Genomic DNA, 15,493 nt, shown 5'->3' with positions numbered 1-15,493 from the left:
GCGAACATCTGCCCCCAGTCAGCTTTTGAAAGTTCTTGCCTAATACCGTCAAAATTGTCCTTTCACCAATTTAGAACTTCAACTTGTCAATCTGGTCTATCCTTTTCCATCACTATTTTAAATCTAATAGAATTATGGTCACTGGTCCCAAAGTGCTCCCCCACTGACAACTCAGTCACCTGCCCTGCCTTATTTCCCAAGAGTAGGTTAAGTATTGCACCTTCTCTAGCAGGTACATCCACATAGTGAATCAGAAAATACGCACTTAACAAATTCCTCTCCATCTAAAACTTTAACACTATGGCAGTCCCAGTCAATGTTCGGAAAGTTAAAATCCCCTACTTTTACCACCCTATTATTCTTACAGATAGCTGAAATCTCCTTGCAAGTCTGTTTCTCAATTTCCCTCTGACTATTAGGGGATCTGTAATGCAATCCCAATAAGGTGATCATCTCTTGTTTATTTCCCAGTTCCTCCCAAATAACTCGCTGTATGTATTTCTGGGAATATCCTCCCTCAGTACAACTGTAATGCTATCCCAATCAAAAATGCCACTCCCCCTCCTCTCTTGCATCTCTTTCTATCCTTCCTGTAGCATTTGTATCCTGGAACATTAAGCTACTAGTCCTGTCCATCCCTGAGCCATGTTTCTATAATTGCTATGATATCCCAGTTCCATGTTCGTAACCATGCCCTGAGTTCATCTGCCTTCTTTGTTAGGTCCCTTGCATTGAAATAAATGCAGTTTAATTTATTAGTCCTACCTTGTCCCTGCTTGCCCTGACTGTTTGGCTTGCTTCTGTTCTCAGCTGTACCCGTCTCAGATCGATCTCTTTCTTCACTATCTCCCTGGGTTCCCCCCCCCCCCCCCCCACCTGACTGGTTTAAATCCTCCCAAGCAGCTCGAGCAAATTTCCCTGCCAGGGTATTAGTCCCCTTCTAATTTAGGTGCAATCCATCCTTCTTGTACAGATCACTTGTACTCCAAAAGAGATTCCAATGGTCCAAAAATGTGAATTCTTCTCCCATATACCAGCTCCTCAGCCATGCATTCACCTGCTCTATCCTCCTATTCCTGGCCTCACTAGCTCATAGCAGTGGCAGTAATCCAGATATTACTACTCTTGAGGACCTCCTTTTTAAATTTCTGCCTTAACTCTCTGTAATCTCCCTTCAGAATCTTAACTTTTTCCCTTCCTGTGTTGTTGGTTCCAGTGTGGATAATGACCTCTTGCTGGCCCCTCTCCCTCTTGAGAACATTCTGCACCCTCTCTGAGACATCCTTGATCCTGGCACTGGGGAAGCAACACACCATTCTGCTTTTTCGCTGCTGGCCACAGAAACGTCTGTCTGTACCTTGGACTAGAGAATCTCCTTACACAATTATCTCTTGGAAGCCAATGTACCCCTCGTTGCATTAGAGCCAGTTTCCATAGCAGAAACTTGGCTACGTTCCCCTGAGAATCCATCACCCCCTACATTTTCCAAAACACCATACCTGTTTGAAATGGGTATAGCCACAAAAGACTCCTGCACTAGATGCCTACCTCTTTTACCTTTTGAGTTCCAATTTATCAGTTCAGGATTTAACTTCGTACTTGTTCTGTACCTGAGTTCAGCTACAACACCATCTTTTATTTCTTTGTTGTAGATTTCAGTCTTATAAAGCAGTATTCTATTGATCATAATGATCCATTTGAGCAATTTGAAGATCAGTGCTTTCAGGAAGAGGAGGTAAGAGATTCAACTGACCCCTTTTTTTTGAAAGTCAATCTTTATCAAAATAATTGTAGAGAAATGCAATGATTTCAAAATGTTTTAGCTAATTATTTTTGAATGCTATGATTAGAAATGTAAAAAAAATGTTATTTTGGGATGATGAATACTTCTTTTTTAAAGTCTTCCTTGAAACACAACATATATTGATAGTGTACAGATACTGTGTTGAGGTGCATTGCAATTAAATGGCCACTTGTCAATGTCTATCCTGTGCAGTCAGCACAATAGCACGTATCACTAAACCATGTACCAATGATCGTATTTCATCATCCCAGTTTCTTTGCAGTTAATAAAGCAACTCATGCTTTGGTTAAAATATGTATTTTAAAAATGTATACTGAAGCATTGAAATGAAAGGTTTTGCTGTATAACAAAATAATTGTTCAGCCTTGGATTCCTTGGTTAATGTCCTGTACTGTTTCAATCTTGATGGTACAAATTTGAAGTATAGCTAAGCCTCCTCAGTTGTTTGTTTCATCTGTTGCACTTCAATTTTTAAATTTTTTTCTTTCAAATCCAGCATTCTGTGATGTATAAGAAAATGCTGCCAAGCAAGCAAAGACATTTAGAATTCATTTTCTGTGCTTTGCCAGAAAACAAGGATTCGTATTTTTAATGTATTTCACTCTCTTTATGATCAGCGAGCAAAAGTATTTCAGGAGCATTGGGAATCAGATATGAAGAAGCAACATTATGAAGCAGCAGTGAAGTCTTTGAATGAGGCAATACGAGTATGGTAAGTTTCAATATTAAGGATTCACATACAAAGTGAGTTTGTACATTCTTGTAAATGAAACTAATGCCTTATTCTAGTACTGTAAGCTTTTTAGTACCCTGGCTAAGTGCACAAATTAATTTCATGTTATCCATCTGGGAATCCTACAGTTGTTGCCTTCTGTACAGCAACGATTGCTACTCTGAAGATGAGAAGGCCTAATGTCATAAAAATATCTGATGTTTTGCTTTTTCCTTTCAAGTGATGAGTTTGTGATTTCAGTGGAGGACTTGAGGCTGTGGCAGGTTACCCCAGGTTGCTTTTTCAGCTATATAATGTTCATTCATAGAGCATTAGCAAGTTTTGAATATGTTTTCCTTGAACTAATGAAGCTGATGAAAATCTAGATACCTCCGGAACTCTTTCTCTCTCATATGCTTTTTCCTCCTTATTTTTGTATTTTGTGACTCAACTTTCAAAGGTAACTTCATAAGATGCCTTGATTGTCCAATAAAACACAAAGTAGATGCTCAAAATTATGCTTTTTACTTACAACCCGCAGTCCACTCAAATGTTTTATTTGTTTATGTTATTGCAAATTATGCATTTGTGAACAATGTGATTTTTGTTGCATTCTGTAACGTGACTGTATGGAGAACTGATTTGTGTTAATTTTGTTGTAGTGCATTTAATCATTTGCTGTATGAGAAGAGATCTTATTGCTATTTCCAGTTGTGTCAATACAAGTAAGTTTGCACTTGTTCACTAAATATTATTTAATTCAAGATAATCCATTACACTTGAAAAGCTTAGGTTTTGATATAACCTGATGAGATATTATATTTTAGAAAGTATGGTCTGAAGTATTTGAGGAACTTTTCCCTGATCTCCATAAGGTGTAATTATCAAGCAGCACCAGCCAAGATGTCTCTGCAGTAAACTTGCTATCTAGTGTTCTTGCTCTTTCTAATTAGGTTTAAAACCAGTTTAGAACCAGTCTTCTCGAACAACAGAAACTTCTGATTGTTCTTATTTTGGTGTCTGATTGGTGTTAGACAAATGTTGTAAATCAACTTGCAGTGACTCTGTCATCCAGTTGACATGAATTTGAGCAAGAAGTTAAGATTCAAACAATTTTCACCATACTTTCATTGAATTTGCTAACATGGAAATTAAAAGCCCTCTTTTATGAGCCAATATATAATCAATATTGTAACATCTGTTTTGAATGCTTGGCATGCCCTTCAGAGGAACTGCTGATGTTTCCACTCTTCTCCATCTTCATCCTCTAGCAAGTAGACCTATTCTGATTCATTTTATGGAATGACTCAAGTGCAGTCCCTAATTTTGTTTTGTGGAAAAAAGTTGTGAATATATTACATTATCACTGTGCTAACCATGTCAATCTAAGCACTTATGCATGAAGGCTTCTTTTCTGCCTGTAATTAGATACTGAGTTATAGCTGTGGCATCTTACTACAATGGGTATATTATAAGGAAATAATTTAATTTAGGACCACCGGTATTACAGTTGAAAAAGAGAAAGAAGGTATAGTTGTCAAATTTGCTAATGACACACAAGTAGAAAAGTAAGTTGTGAAACGAGCGTAAGGATTTTGCAGAGGGATATCGGCAGGTTGTGAGTGGGCAAGGCCCTAGCAACTAGATGCCATTTGGATAAATCTGAAATATTCCATTTTGGCCAGAAGAATGAAAATAGGGCACAGTGACTCAGTGGTTAGCATTGCTGCCTCAGAGTGTCAGGGACCGGGGTTCAGTTCCAGCCTCGGGCAACTATCTGTGTGGAGTTTGCACATTCTCCCGTGTCTGCGTGAGTTTCCTTCGGGTGCTCCGGTTGCCTCCCAAAATCCAAAGAATTACAGGTTAGATGAATTGGCCATGCTAAATTGCCCATAGTGTTAGGTGCATTTGTCAGGGCTGAAAATGTGTTGCTGGAAAAGCGCAGCAGGTCAGGCAGTATCCAAGGAGCAGGAGAATCGATGTTTCGGGCATGAGCTGTTCTTCAGGAATGAGGAGAGTGTGCCAAGCAGGCTAAGATAAAAGGTAGGGAGGAGGGACTTAGGGGAGGGGAAGATTGCAGATTAGGAAGGTGATGCTGAGTTCGAGGGTTGGGACTGAGACAAGGTGGGGGGGAAGGGAAATGAGGGAACTGGAGAAACTGAGTTCATCCTTTGTGGTTGGAGGGTTCCTAGGTGGAAGATGACGCGCTCTTCCTCCAGCCGTTGTGTTGCTATGGTCTGGCGACGGAGGAGTCCAAGGACCTGCATGTCCTTGGTGGAGTGGGAGGGGGGAGTTGAAGTGTTGAGCCACGGGGGGGTTGGGTTAGTTGGTCCGGGTGTCCCAGAAGTGTTCTCTGAAACGTTCCGCAAGTAGGCAGCCTGTCTCCCCAATACAGAGGAGGCCACATCGGGTGCAGTGGATGCAGTAAATGGTGTGTGGAGGTGCAGGTGAATTTGTGGCGGACATGGAAGGAGCCCTTTGGCCTTGGAGGGAAGTAAGGGGGAAGGTGTGGGCACAAGTTTTGCATTTCTTGCAGTTGCAGGGGAAGGTACCGGGAGTGGAGGTTGGGTTGATGGGGGGGTGTGGACCTGACAAGGGAGTCACAGAGGGAGTGGTCTTTTAGGGAGTGATAGGGGAGGAGAGGGAAATATATCCGTGGTGGTGGGGTCCGTTTGGAGGTGGCAGAAATGACGATGGATGATATGATGTATATGGAGGTTGGAGGGGTAGTAGGTGAGGACCAGTGGGGTTCTGTCCTGGTGGCGATTGGAGGGGCGGTGCTCAAGGGCGGAGGAGGGGGAAGTGGAGGAGATGCAGTGGAGAGCATCGTCGATCACGTCTGGAGGAAAATTGTGGTCTTTGAAGAAGGAGGCCATCTGGGTTGTTCGGTATTGGAACTGGTCCTCCTGGGAGCAGATGCGGCGGAGACGAAGGAATTGGGAATATGGGATGCCGTTTTTCCAGGGGACAGGGAGGGAGGAGGTGCAGTCTAGGTAGCTGTGGGAATCGGTCGGTTTATAGTAAATATCCGTGTTGATTTGGTCACCCGAGATAGAAATGGGGAGGGAGGAATCTGAGGTGGTCCAGGTAAATTTGGGGTTGGGGGTGGAAGGTGTTGGTAAAGTGGATGAACTGTTCAATCTCCTCGTGGGAGCATGAGGCAGCACCGATACAGTCATTGGTGTAGCAGAGGAAAAGGTGGGGGGGTGTTGCCAGTGTAGCTGCCGAAGTGTTCCATATATCCTACGAAGAGGCAGGTATAGCTGGGGCCCATGTGGGTGCGGGAAGTGGGAGGATTGGAAAGAGAAGTTGTTCAGGGTGAGGACCAGTTCAGTCAGTCGAAGGAGGTTGTCAGTGGAAGGGTACTGATTTAGTACGGCAGGAAAGGAAGAAGCGGAGGGCTTTGAGTCCTTCGTGATGGGGGAATGGAGGTGTACAGGGACTGGGTGTCCATAGTGAAGGTAAGGCACTGGGGACCGGGGAAGCGAAAATCATGGAGGAGGTGGAGGGGTGGGTGGTGTCCAGAACATAGGTGGGGATTCCCTCCAACCACAAGGGATGAACTCAGATTTCTCCAGTTTCCTCATTTCCCCTTCCCCCACCTTGTCTCAGTCCCAACCCTTGAACTCAGCACCACCTTCCTAACCCGCAATCTTCTTCCTGACCTCTCCGGCCCCACCCCCACTCCGGCCTATCACCCTTACCATAACCTCCTTCCACCTATTGCATTTCCAACGCCCCTCCCCCAAGTCCCTCCTCACTACCTTTTATCTTAGCCTGCTTGGCATACTCTCCTCATTCCTGAAGAAGGGCTCATGCCCGAAACGTTGATTCTCCTGCTCCTTGGATGCTGCTTGACCTGCTTGCTTTTCCAGCAACACATTTTCAGCTCTGATCTCCAGCATCTGCAGTCCTCACTTTCTCCTAGAAGACTTTGCATTAGTCAGGGGTAAATGTAGAGTAATAGGGTAGGAGAATGGATTTGAATGGGTTACTCTTTGAAGGGTTTGTGTGGACTTGTAGCACCAAATGGCCTTTTTCCACACTGTAGGGATTCAGTAATTCTAAACTGAGATTGAAGAGGTCTTGATTTGCTGAAGGGTCTTCGTATGTGAATTGCAAAAGATTAATATGCAGGTACAGCAAGAAATGATTTTGATATTGTTCATTGAGAGCTGAGTTGAATGTAAAAGGAGCCAAGTAATGTTTCAGTTATACACAGTACTGCTGAGACTCCAAATGGATGATTGTATACAGTAGTGGACATTTTATTTAAGGAAGCATGTAAGTGCATGGAAGCAGATCTGGAAAGGTTTATTTGATTAATATCTGGAATGAGTAGGATTTCTTATGAAGAAAGATTGGATAGATTAGGCTGGCCCCTGCTGGTGTCTCGAACAATAAAAGGAGCCTTTATTGAAACGTGCAAGACCCTGATGGGTTTTGACAGGATAGATATGGAGATTGTGCTTCCTCTTATGGGCAAATCGGGATATAGATGCCTTTGCTAAAAATTACGAATGCCCATTTAAAACTGAGATGAGAAAAAATCTTTTTTAAAGATTGTGAACATTTGGAACTCTTCCTGAGAAGATAGTAGAAACAGTGTCCTTGAATATTTTTTAAGACAGAGGTAGGTATATTCTTGTTAAGCAAGCAGGTTAAAGGTCATCAGGCTTAGGCTAAAATTTGTTGTGAGCTTATAATCAGATCATCCATGATATTGAATGGCATAACAGACTGAAAGCTGAATGACCTATTCCTGCTCCTTGATCATATGTTTGTCCAATTAATGTATAGGTTGCCATGTGTAATGTTCCATCTTATTACTCATTGCTCAATTAAATCCTAACTTGCCGTGACCACAAGTATGCTTTTGGAAATACAAAATTATGTCCAATACTGTGACTCATTGGTGAAAGGCCATGTATTTTTCCTGTTTACTTCTTAAGATTTAAAAGAGAAAATGTTGCCATCTATGGATTTTGGAAAATGACTGGACTGGGCTTTTGCCATTTCTTCGTACAACTTCCCACTGGGGAAATAATATAAATGTTCTGTCCTTAAAGTAGAATTTTTGCGTCAGTTTTGATAAGTGGCCATGACAAAATCAGAGTTTGTTTGAATGCATTCATCATAACAAGTCCAATCTTTATTAAACTGTTGTATTTATGCATAACATTTTGTTCATATTGTGCCACTTTATATTTTGGACAGAAAAGCATGGAGTGATGCCAAAAGATGCATTGTTCTGAGCCCTCATTCCATAGAGGTATGTTTAACATAGGCATTCAGTTAATAATTAGATTTTCTTGGGAGTTTCAATTGATACACCATAAGCAAGAAAAACTTCAGTGCATCTGAACCCCTTATGATAACTGCTGAGAAGTTGCATCCTACGTTTTATGTGATTGGGTTTTTGCCTCCTTTGGTGACTCTTAGTGGAAAATGTTAGAATTCTTTCCATTATTGCTTGATGACATCCTCATGAAGCTTTTAAAGTGATGTTTCAGTTAAGTACTGTACAAGTTAGTTTATTGTTATATGTGAGAAAAGCAAACCACTTTGCCCACTACTTGCTCACAGAAAGCACGTCTATTTTTAGTCAAAGATAGTCCAACTATAATGCCACTAGCGCCTCAACTTGACCAAACTCCACTCAGGAACTAACAGTGAAACAAGACATTATCTAAACAGCTTCCCAATTGAAAGAATACACTGCCGAGATGATCTGCTAACTGGTTTTCCTACCTTACAATAGTATCGCTACTCCTGAAGCCCTGAGGGCATTCCCTGTCTCCCCAGGTACTCAATCCCTACAAATCCCACGCAGACTAGATGGCACCCAGAAACCTGACAAGAATTAATACTACCCTAGGGACCTATTGTAGCCAGGATGCTATCCATTAGCATCTGTTTCTGCAGATTAGCTAAACCTCCTGTTATAGGTGTTCCCCACCCCCACCCTCCTCTAGTTTATCTCTTCACGCTTCAGGCTTTCTACCTTTATTCCTGATGAAGGGCTTTTGCCCGAAACGTCGATTTTGCTGCTCCTCGGATACTGCCTGAACTGCTGTGCTCTTCCAGCACCACTAATCCAAAATCTGGTTTCCAGCATCTGCAGTCATTGTTTTTATCCTGATGGATACTGCTGGTCAAACAATTGTTTTCTATTAAGTGTAATTAAAACTGCATTGTCTTGTAATTAACATTATACTGCTGTAACCCTATAAAACTGACTGTACCTACTGCTCGGAGAGGAGAATCCTTGACTTAACAGTGCAAAGTGTCTGTTTTGCATCAGTCCAGTCAATTCTTCCCACGATATTATGAGAAATAAATCAGTGTTCATCAATTTCACAAGATCAGAGTGTGGCCTCTATTTGTAATTGAAAAATTCTCCGACATGTTAACACTCACTCACTTATAGCTTAAGAATGTGTTGCTGGAAAAGCGCAGCAGGTCAGGCAGCATTAAAGGAACAGGAGAATCGACGTTTCAGGCATAAGCCCTTCTTCGGGAACTCACTCAGTCATATGAAAGTATTAAAAAACTTTAAATTGTACAAGTGTTCTACTTCTCATTAATATGTGTTAGTGCACACACTCCCCAAGCATGCAAAGAAGAAAAACAGAAAGAGATCATTCAGCTCATTGCATCCACAGTTACAAGTATCATCGCAATCAGATGAGTATCATTTTCTTCTGCCAATTTTCTACACTTCTCCCATACCCTTTCACTTTATTTTTGTTCATCTTATCATCTAGTAACCTCTTGAATGCCAATTGAGCCTATATCCACCATACTTCCAGATAGTACATTCCATAATCTAATTACTCATGTGAATGTGTTTTTTCTTACATTCACATTTATACCTTCTGCAACTCACTTTAAATCTGTTGCTGCTGGTTCTTGATCCTTTTGGAAGCAGGAACAGTTTCGCCCTCACAACTTTATCAGGCTTGCCTGTGACACTGTAAACCTCTGTCGAATCTCATCTGAGTTTCTTCACAGAGAAGTCTTAATTTCTGCAGTCTATCCCCATTAATTAAAACTTTTCATCTCTGGAACAGTCTTGTCAATTGCACTTGTACTCTCTTGTAATGTGCCCCCAGAACTGTACACAGTGAAGTTTAACAAGTGTCTGAAACAAGTTCAGCATCATTTCCTTGTTCTTACCTTCAGTGCTATTATTAGTAAAGCTGAGGATATTGTAGATATTTTTAATCAGACCACTCAGACATGTTATATACACCAATGATCAGATGGAAAGCAAATCTAAGCTTTCTAGCCCAAAAGAAGATACACTACCTTAGCACCACCAGAAATGTCCTGCTATGTTCAGTGCTTCTGTATCCCCTTTAGAGTCATAGAGTCCCACAGCATGGAAACAGACACCACGATCAAACCAATCCATGCCAAACGTAATCCCAAACCAAACTAGTCCCACCTGCCTGCTCCTAGCCCATATCCCTCCAAACAGTTCCTACTCATGTATTTATCCAAATGTCTTTTAAATGTTGTAATTGTATCTGCATCCACCATTTCCTTAGGAGGTTCATTCCACACGTGAACCTCCCTTTGTGTTTTAAAAAAAACCTCATGTCTTTTTCAAATCTCTATCCTCTCACCTTAAGAATGTACTCAAAGTTTGGGAGAAGATTTGTAGCTCGGGTGCTCATTGTTGTGGTTCTGTTCGCCGAGCTGGGAATTTGTGTTTCGTCCCCTGTCTAGGTGACATCCTCAGTGTTTGGGAGCCTCCTATGAAGCACTTCTGTGATCTTTCCTCTGGCATTTATAGTGATTTGTATCTGCCGCTTCTGGTTGTCAGTTCCAGCTGTCTGCTGTAGTGGCCGGTATATTGGGTCCAGGTTGATGTGCTTATTGATTGAATCTGTGGATAAGTGCCATGCCTCTAGGGATTCCCTGGCTGTTCTCTGTTTGGCTTGTCCTATAATAGTAGTGTTGTCCCAGTCAAACTCATGTTGCTTGTCATCTGAGTGCGTGGCTACTAAGGATAGCTTGTTGTGTCGTTTCGTGGCTAGTTGGTGTTTATGGATGCGAATCGTTAGCTGTCTTCCTGTTTGTCCTGCGTAGTGTTTTGTATGGGAGTTTGTACACTACATTGGTTTTGCTCATGCTGGGTATCAGGTCCTTTGTCCTGGTGAGTTGTCTGAGAGTTGCTGTTGTTTTGTGTTCTGTCATGAGTCCTAGTGGTCGCAGTAGTCTGGCTGTCAGTTCAGAAATGTTTTTGATGTATGGTAGCGTGGCTAGTCCTTTAGGTTGTGGCATGTCCTCATTCTGTTGTATTTCCCTTAGGCATCTGTTGATGAAATTGCGGCGGTATCCGTTTTTGGCGAATACGTTGTATAGGTGTTCTTCTTCCTCTTTTTGCAGTTCTGGTGTACTGCAGTGTGTTGTGGCCTTTTTGAACAGTGTCTTGATGCAACTTCTTTTGTGTGTGTTGAGGTGGTTGCTTTCATAGTTTAGGACTTGGTCTGTGTGTGTGGCTTTCCTGTATACCTTTGTGGTGAATTCTCCATTCGGTGTTCTCTGTACCATCACGTCTAGGAATGGGAGTTGGTTGTCCTTTTCTTCCTCTCTAGTGAATCGGATTCCTGTCAGTGTTACATTGATGATCCAGTGTGTGTTCTCTATTTCTGTGTTTTTAATGATTACAAAGGTATCATCTACATATCTGACCCAGAGTTTGGGCTGAATTTGTGGTAAGACTGTTTGTTCTAACCTTTGCATTATCACTTCTGCTATGAGTCCAGAGATGGGTGAGCCCATGGGTGTGCCGTTGATTTGTTCATATAAACACTACTATTATAGGACAAGCCAAACAGAGAACAGCCAGGGAATTCCTAGAGGCATGGCACTCTTCCACGGATTCAATCAACAAGCACATCAACCTGGACCCAATATACCAGCCACTACAGCGGACAGCTGGAACTGACAACTGGAAGCGGCAGATACAAATCATTAAAACTGCCGGAGGAAACATCACAGAAGCACTTCATAGGAGGCACCCAAACACTTTAAAAATATGCTCCCTAGTCTTGAAATCCCCCATCATAGGGAAAAGACAATTACCATTAATTCTATTAATATCGCTCATTATTTTATTAACTCCTTCCAGATTACCTCTCAACCTGTTATGCTCCAGTGTAAAACGTCCTAGCCTATCCAGTCTTTTTTTTCCTCAAACCTTCCATACCTGGCAACATCCTGGTAAATCTCTTCTGAACCCTGTCCAGCTTGATAATATTCTTCCTCTAACTGAGCAATTGGAACTCGACACAATATTCCAGAAGAGGCCTCGCCAATATCTGATACAACCTCAACATGACTTCCCAACCCCTGCACTCAAGGGACAGACGCTTGCCAAATGTCTTTTTAACCACCCTGTCTCCATGTGAAGCAAACTTAAAAGAATTATGTACCTACATCCCTAGGTTTCTCTGTTTTATAACACTAATCAAGGCCCTACCATTAATTGTATAAGCCCTAACCTTGTTTGTTGTATCAAAATGCAATACCTCACATTTATCCAGATTGAACTCCATCTGTCATTTTTCCACCCATTAATCCATTTGATCAAGATCCCTTTGGAATATTACAGAACTTTCATTACTGTCGACAATGTCACCAATTTTATAGAGTCATAGAGATGTACAGCATGAAAACATGCATCCAGGTATCCTAACTTTATGTAGTCTCATTTTCAGCACGTGGCCCATATCTCTCTAAACCCTTCCTATTAATATACCCATCCAGATGCCTTTTAAATGTTGTTTTTGTACTAGCCTCCACCACTTCCTTTGGCAGCTCATTCCATACATGCATCACCCTCTGCGTGAAAAGTGCCCCTTAGGTCCCTGTTAAATCTTTCTCCTTTCACCCTAAACCTATGCCCTCTAGTTCTGGACTCTCTCACCCCAGGAAAAAAACTACCTTGTCTATTTATCCTATCTGTGCCCCTCATGATTTTATAAACCTCAATAAGGTTACCCCTCAACTCCAGGTAAAACAGTCCCAGTCTACTCAGCCTCTCCCTATATCTCAAATCCTCCAACCCTGGCAACATCCTTGCACGTCTTTTCTGAACCCTTTCAGTTTTCATAACACCCTTCCGATGGAAGGAAACCAGAATTGCACGCAACATTCTAAACATGGTCTAACCAATGTCCCGTACAGCCGCAACATGACCTCCCAACTCCTGTACTCATACTCCTACCAATAAAGGAAAGCATACCAAATGCTGTCTTCACTATCCTATCTACTTGTGACTCCACTTTTAAGGAACTATGAACCTGCACTCTAAGGTCACCTTCGGTGACACTCCCCAGGACCTTACCATTAAATGTATAAGTGCTGCTTTGATTTGCTTTTCCAAAATGCAGCACCTCACATTTATCAAGATCAAGCTCCATCTGCCACCCCTCAGCCCATTGACACATCTGATCAAGATCCTATTGTATTCTGAGGTAATCTCCTTTGCTGTCCACTACACCTCCAATATTGGTGTCATCTGCAAACTTACTAACAATATACCTCCTTTGTCCACATGCAAATCATTTATGTAAATGACAAAAAGCAGTGGTCCCAGTACTGATACTTGTGGAACACCAGTGGTCACAGGTGTCCAGTCTGAAAAGCAACCCTCCACCACCACCCTCTGTCTTCTACCTTCCAACCAGTTCTGTATCCAAATGGCTCGTTCTCCCTGTATTCCACGAGATCTAACATGGCTAACCAGTCTATCATGAGGAGTCTTATCGAACGCCTTACTGAAATCCATATGAATAATCTCCACTGCTCTGCCCTCATTAATTCCTTTTATTACTTCTTCAAAAAACTCAATCAAGTTTGTGAGACATGATTTCCCACGCACAAAGCTAATTAGTTCCTGCCTTTCCAAATACATGGACATCCTTTCCCTCAGGATTCCATCCAACAACTTGTCCATCATCAATGTCAGGCTCACCGGTCTCTAGTCCCTTGGCTTTTCCTTGTCACCTTTCTTAAGTAGTGGCACCATGTTAGCCAACCTTCAGTCTTCTGTCATCTCATCTGTGACTATCGATGATACAAATATCACAGCAAGGAGCCCAGCAGTCACTTCCCTCGCTTCCCACAGAGTTCTAGGATACACTTGATCAGGTCCTGGGGATTTATCCACTTTTATGTGTATCAAGGCATCCAGCACTTCCAACTGTGTAATATGGACTTTTTTTAAGATGCCACCACCTATTTCCCCATGTTCTATGTCATCCATTTCCTTATCCACAGTAAACACTGATGCAAAATACTTGTTTCATAACTCCCCCATCTCCTGCGGTTGTCATCCGTAAACTTACTTCCCATGCCTCTGTGTTCTCATATAAATGACAAACAAAAGGGGACCCAAAGCTGAGCCCTGTGGAACACTGCCAGTTGCAGGTATCCAGCCAGAATTACCATTACTCTCTGTCGCCTGCCAATAAGCCAATTATATATTCAATTGGCAAACTCACCCTGAATCCCATGTGACCTAACTATAAAATTAGTCTACCATGCAGAATCCTGTCAAAGGCTTCACTGAAATCCAAGTAAGCAATGTCTACTGCTCTGCCACCATCAATCTTTTTGGTAACTCACTTAAACATCTCAGTCAAATTTGAGACACGGTTTTTCTCTCTAAACCTGGCTGACTATCCTTAATAAATTTATGCCTCTCTAAATATCCATAAATCTTATCTTTTATAATCACCTCCAAAAATTTACACACAATTGAAGTCAGACTCACAGGTCTATTGTACCCTGGTTTCTCCTTACAACCTTTCTTAAGCAAAGGTACAACATTAGCCACCCTGTCATCAGGCATTCTCTCCCATACTTATAGATGATGCAAATATTTCTCCAAGGGGTTTTGTAATTTTCTCTCTTATTTCCCATAACATTCTGGGATACATTAGATCAAGTCCTGGAGATTTATCCACCTTTATATTCTCTCAGACCTCCCAAACTTCCTCTTCTGTACTGTGAATTGTTTTTAAACCATTGAAGTTTATTTCTCTGCATTCTCAAGACTCCATTTCTTTCACCGCAGTAAAAACTGACATGAAATATTCATTTAGTATATCTCCCATTTCTTGCGGTTCAACGCAAAGATATGACCTCCTTTCTGTAGTTACCCTCTTGCTATTAATGTATTCATAGAATGTTTGGATTATCCTTAACCTTGTCTGCCATTGCTATCTCATATCCCCTCTTTTCCTTCCTGATTTCTCTCTTAATGCCTCTACACGTTTTATATTGATTATTCAACTGAACCAAGTTGTCTATATCTGAAGTAAGATTCTCTTTTATTCTTGACTAGAACCTCAATATCTGAATTCATCCATTGTTCCTTAATCTTACCAGCCTTCCCCTTTACTCGAAGAACAAAATGCCTTCAAATTCTCATCATCACACTCTTGATTGCCTCCCACTTGTCAGACGTCCTTTTACCCGTGAACCGTCTACTCCAATCAATTTTTGAAAGTTCATGTCTCATACCATTAAAATTTGCCTTACTCCAATTAAAATCTTTAACTTTTATGGAAGGTGTGTCCTTTTCCATAACCATTTTGAAACTAACTGAATTATGATCACTCGACCCAAAGTGTTCCCCTACTTTTATTTCAGTCATCTGTCCTGCCTTATTGCCCAAAATAAGGTCTAGTTTTGCTCCTTTTCTCGTAGGACCATCCACATATTGATAAGGAAAATTTGACAAATTCTTCACTACGCAAATTTTTAACACTAATGTAGCCTCAGTCAGTGTTGGGAAAATTAAAATGCCCCATTAGAATTGTAACTTCTATTTTATATATTGCCTTTTAATGTTGTTCTGACCAAATTCTGTCACCACACATGTTTGCATTAAACCCATCTACCACCTTGCACTCCTCCATATCCGTTTCTATGTCCTTTTGGAGTGTTTCACTGTC

At 41.5% G+C, this 15,493-nt stretch overlaps 1 protein-coding gene across 3 annotated transcripts in view; it reads left to right on the top strand.

Moving 5' to 3' along the window:
- The window catches only part of LOC132829655 (uncharacterized), a 112,067-nt gene that overhangs the window by 17,325 nt on the left and 79,249 nt on the right, over positions 1 to 15,493 (top strand). For all 3 annotated transcript variants that reach the window (XM_060846993.1, XM_060846992.1, XM_060846994.1), the window contains 4 exons: positions 1,653 to 1,735; positions 2,422 to 2,516; positions 3,179 to 3,241; positions 7,734 to 7,788. In XM_060846993.1, coding sequence (XP_060702976.1) covers positions 1,653 to 1,735; positions 2,422 to 2,516; positions 3,179 to 3,241; positions 7,734 to 7,788 — 296 coding nt within the window. The remainder of the gene's footprint in view (positions 1 to 1,652; positions 1,736 to 2,421; positions 2,517 to 3,178; positions 3,242 to 7,733; positions 7,789 to 15,493) is intronic.

Source organism: Hemiscyllium ocellatum, chromosome 29, assembly GCF_020745735.1.
Source record: "Hemiscyllium ocellatum isolate sHemOce1 chromosome 29, sHemOce1.pat.X.cur, whole genome shotgun sequence".
NCBI lineage: Eukaryota > Metazoa > Chordata > Chondrichthyes > Orectolobiformes > Hemiscylliidae > Hemiscyllium > Hemiscyllium ocellatum.
This window is presented reverse-complemented; position numbering and strand designations above follow the sequence as displayed.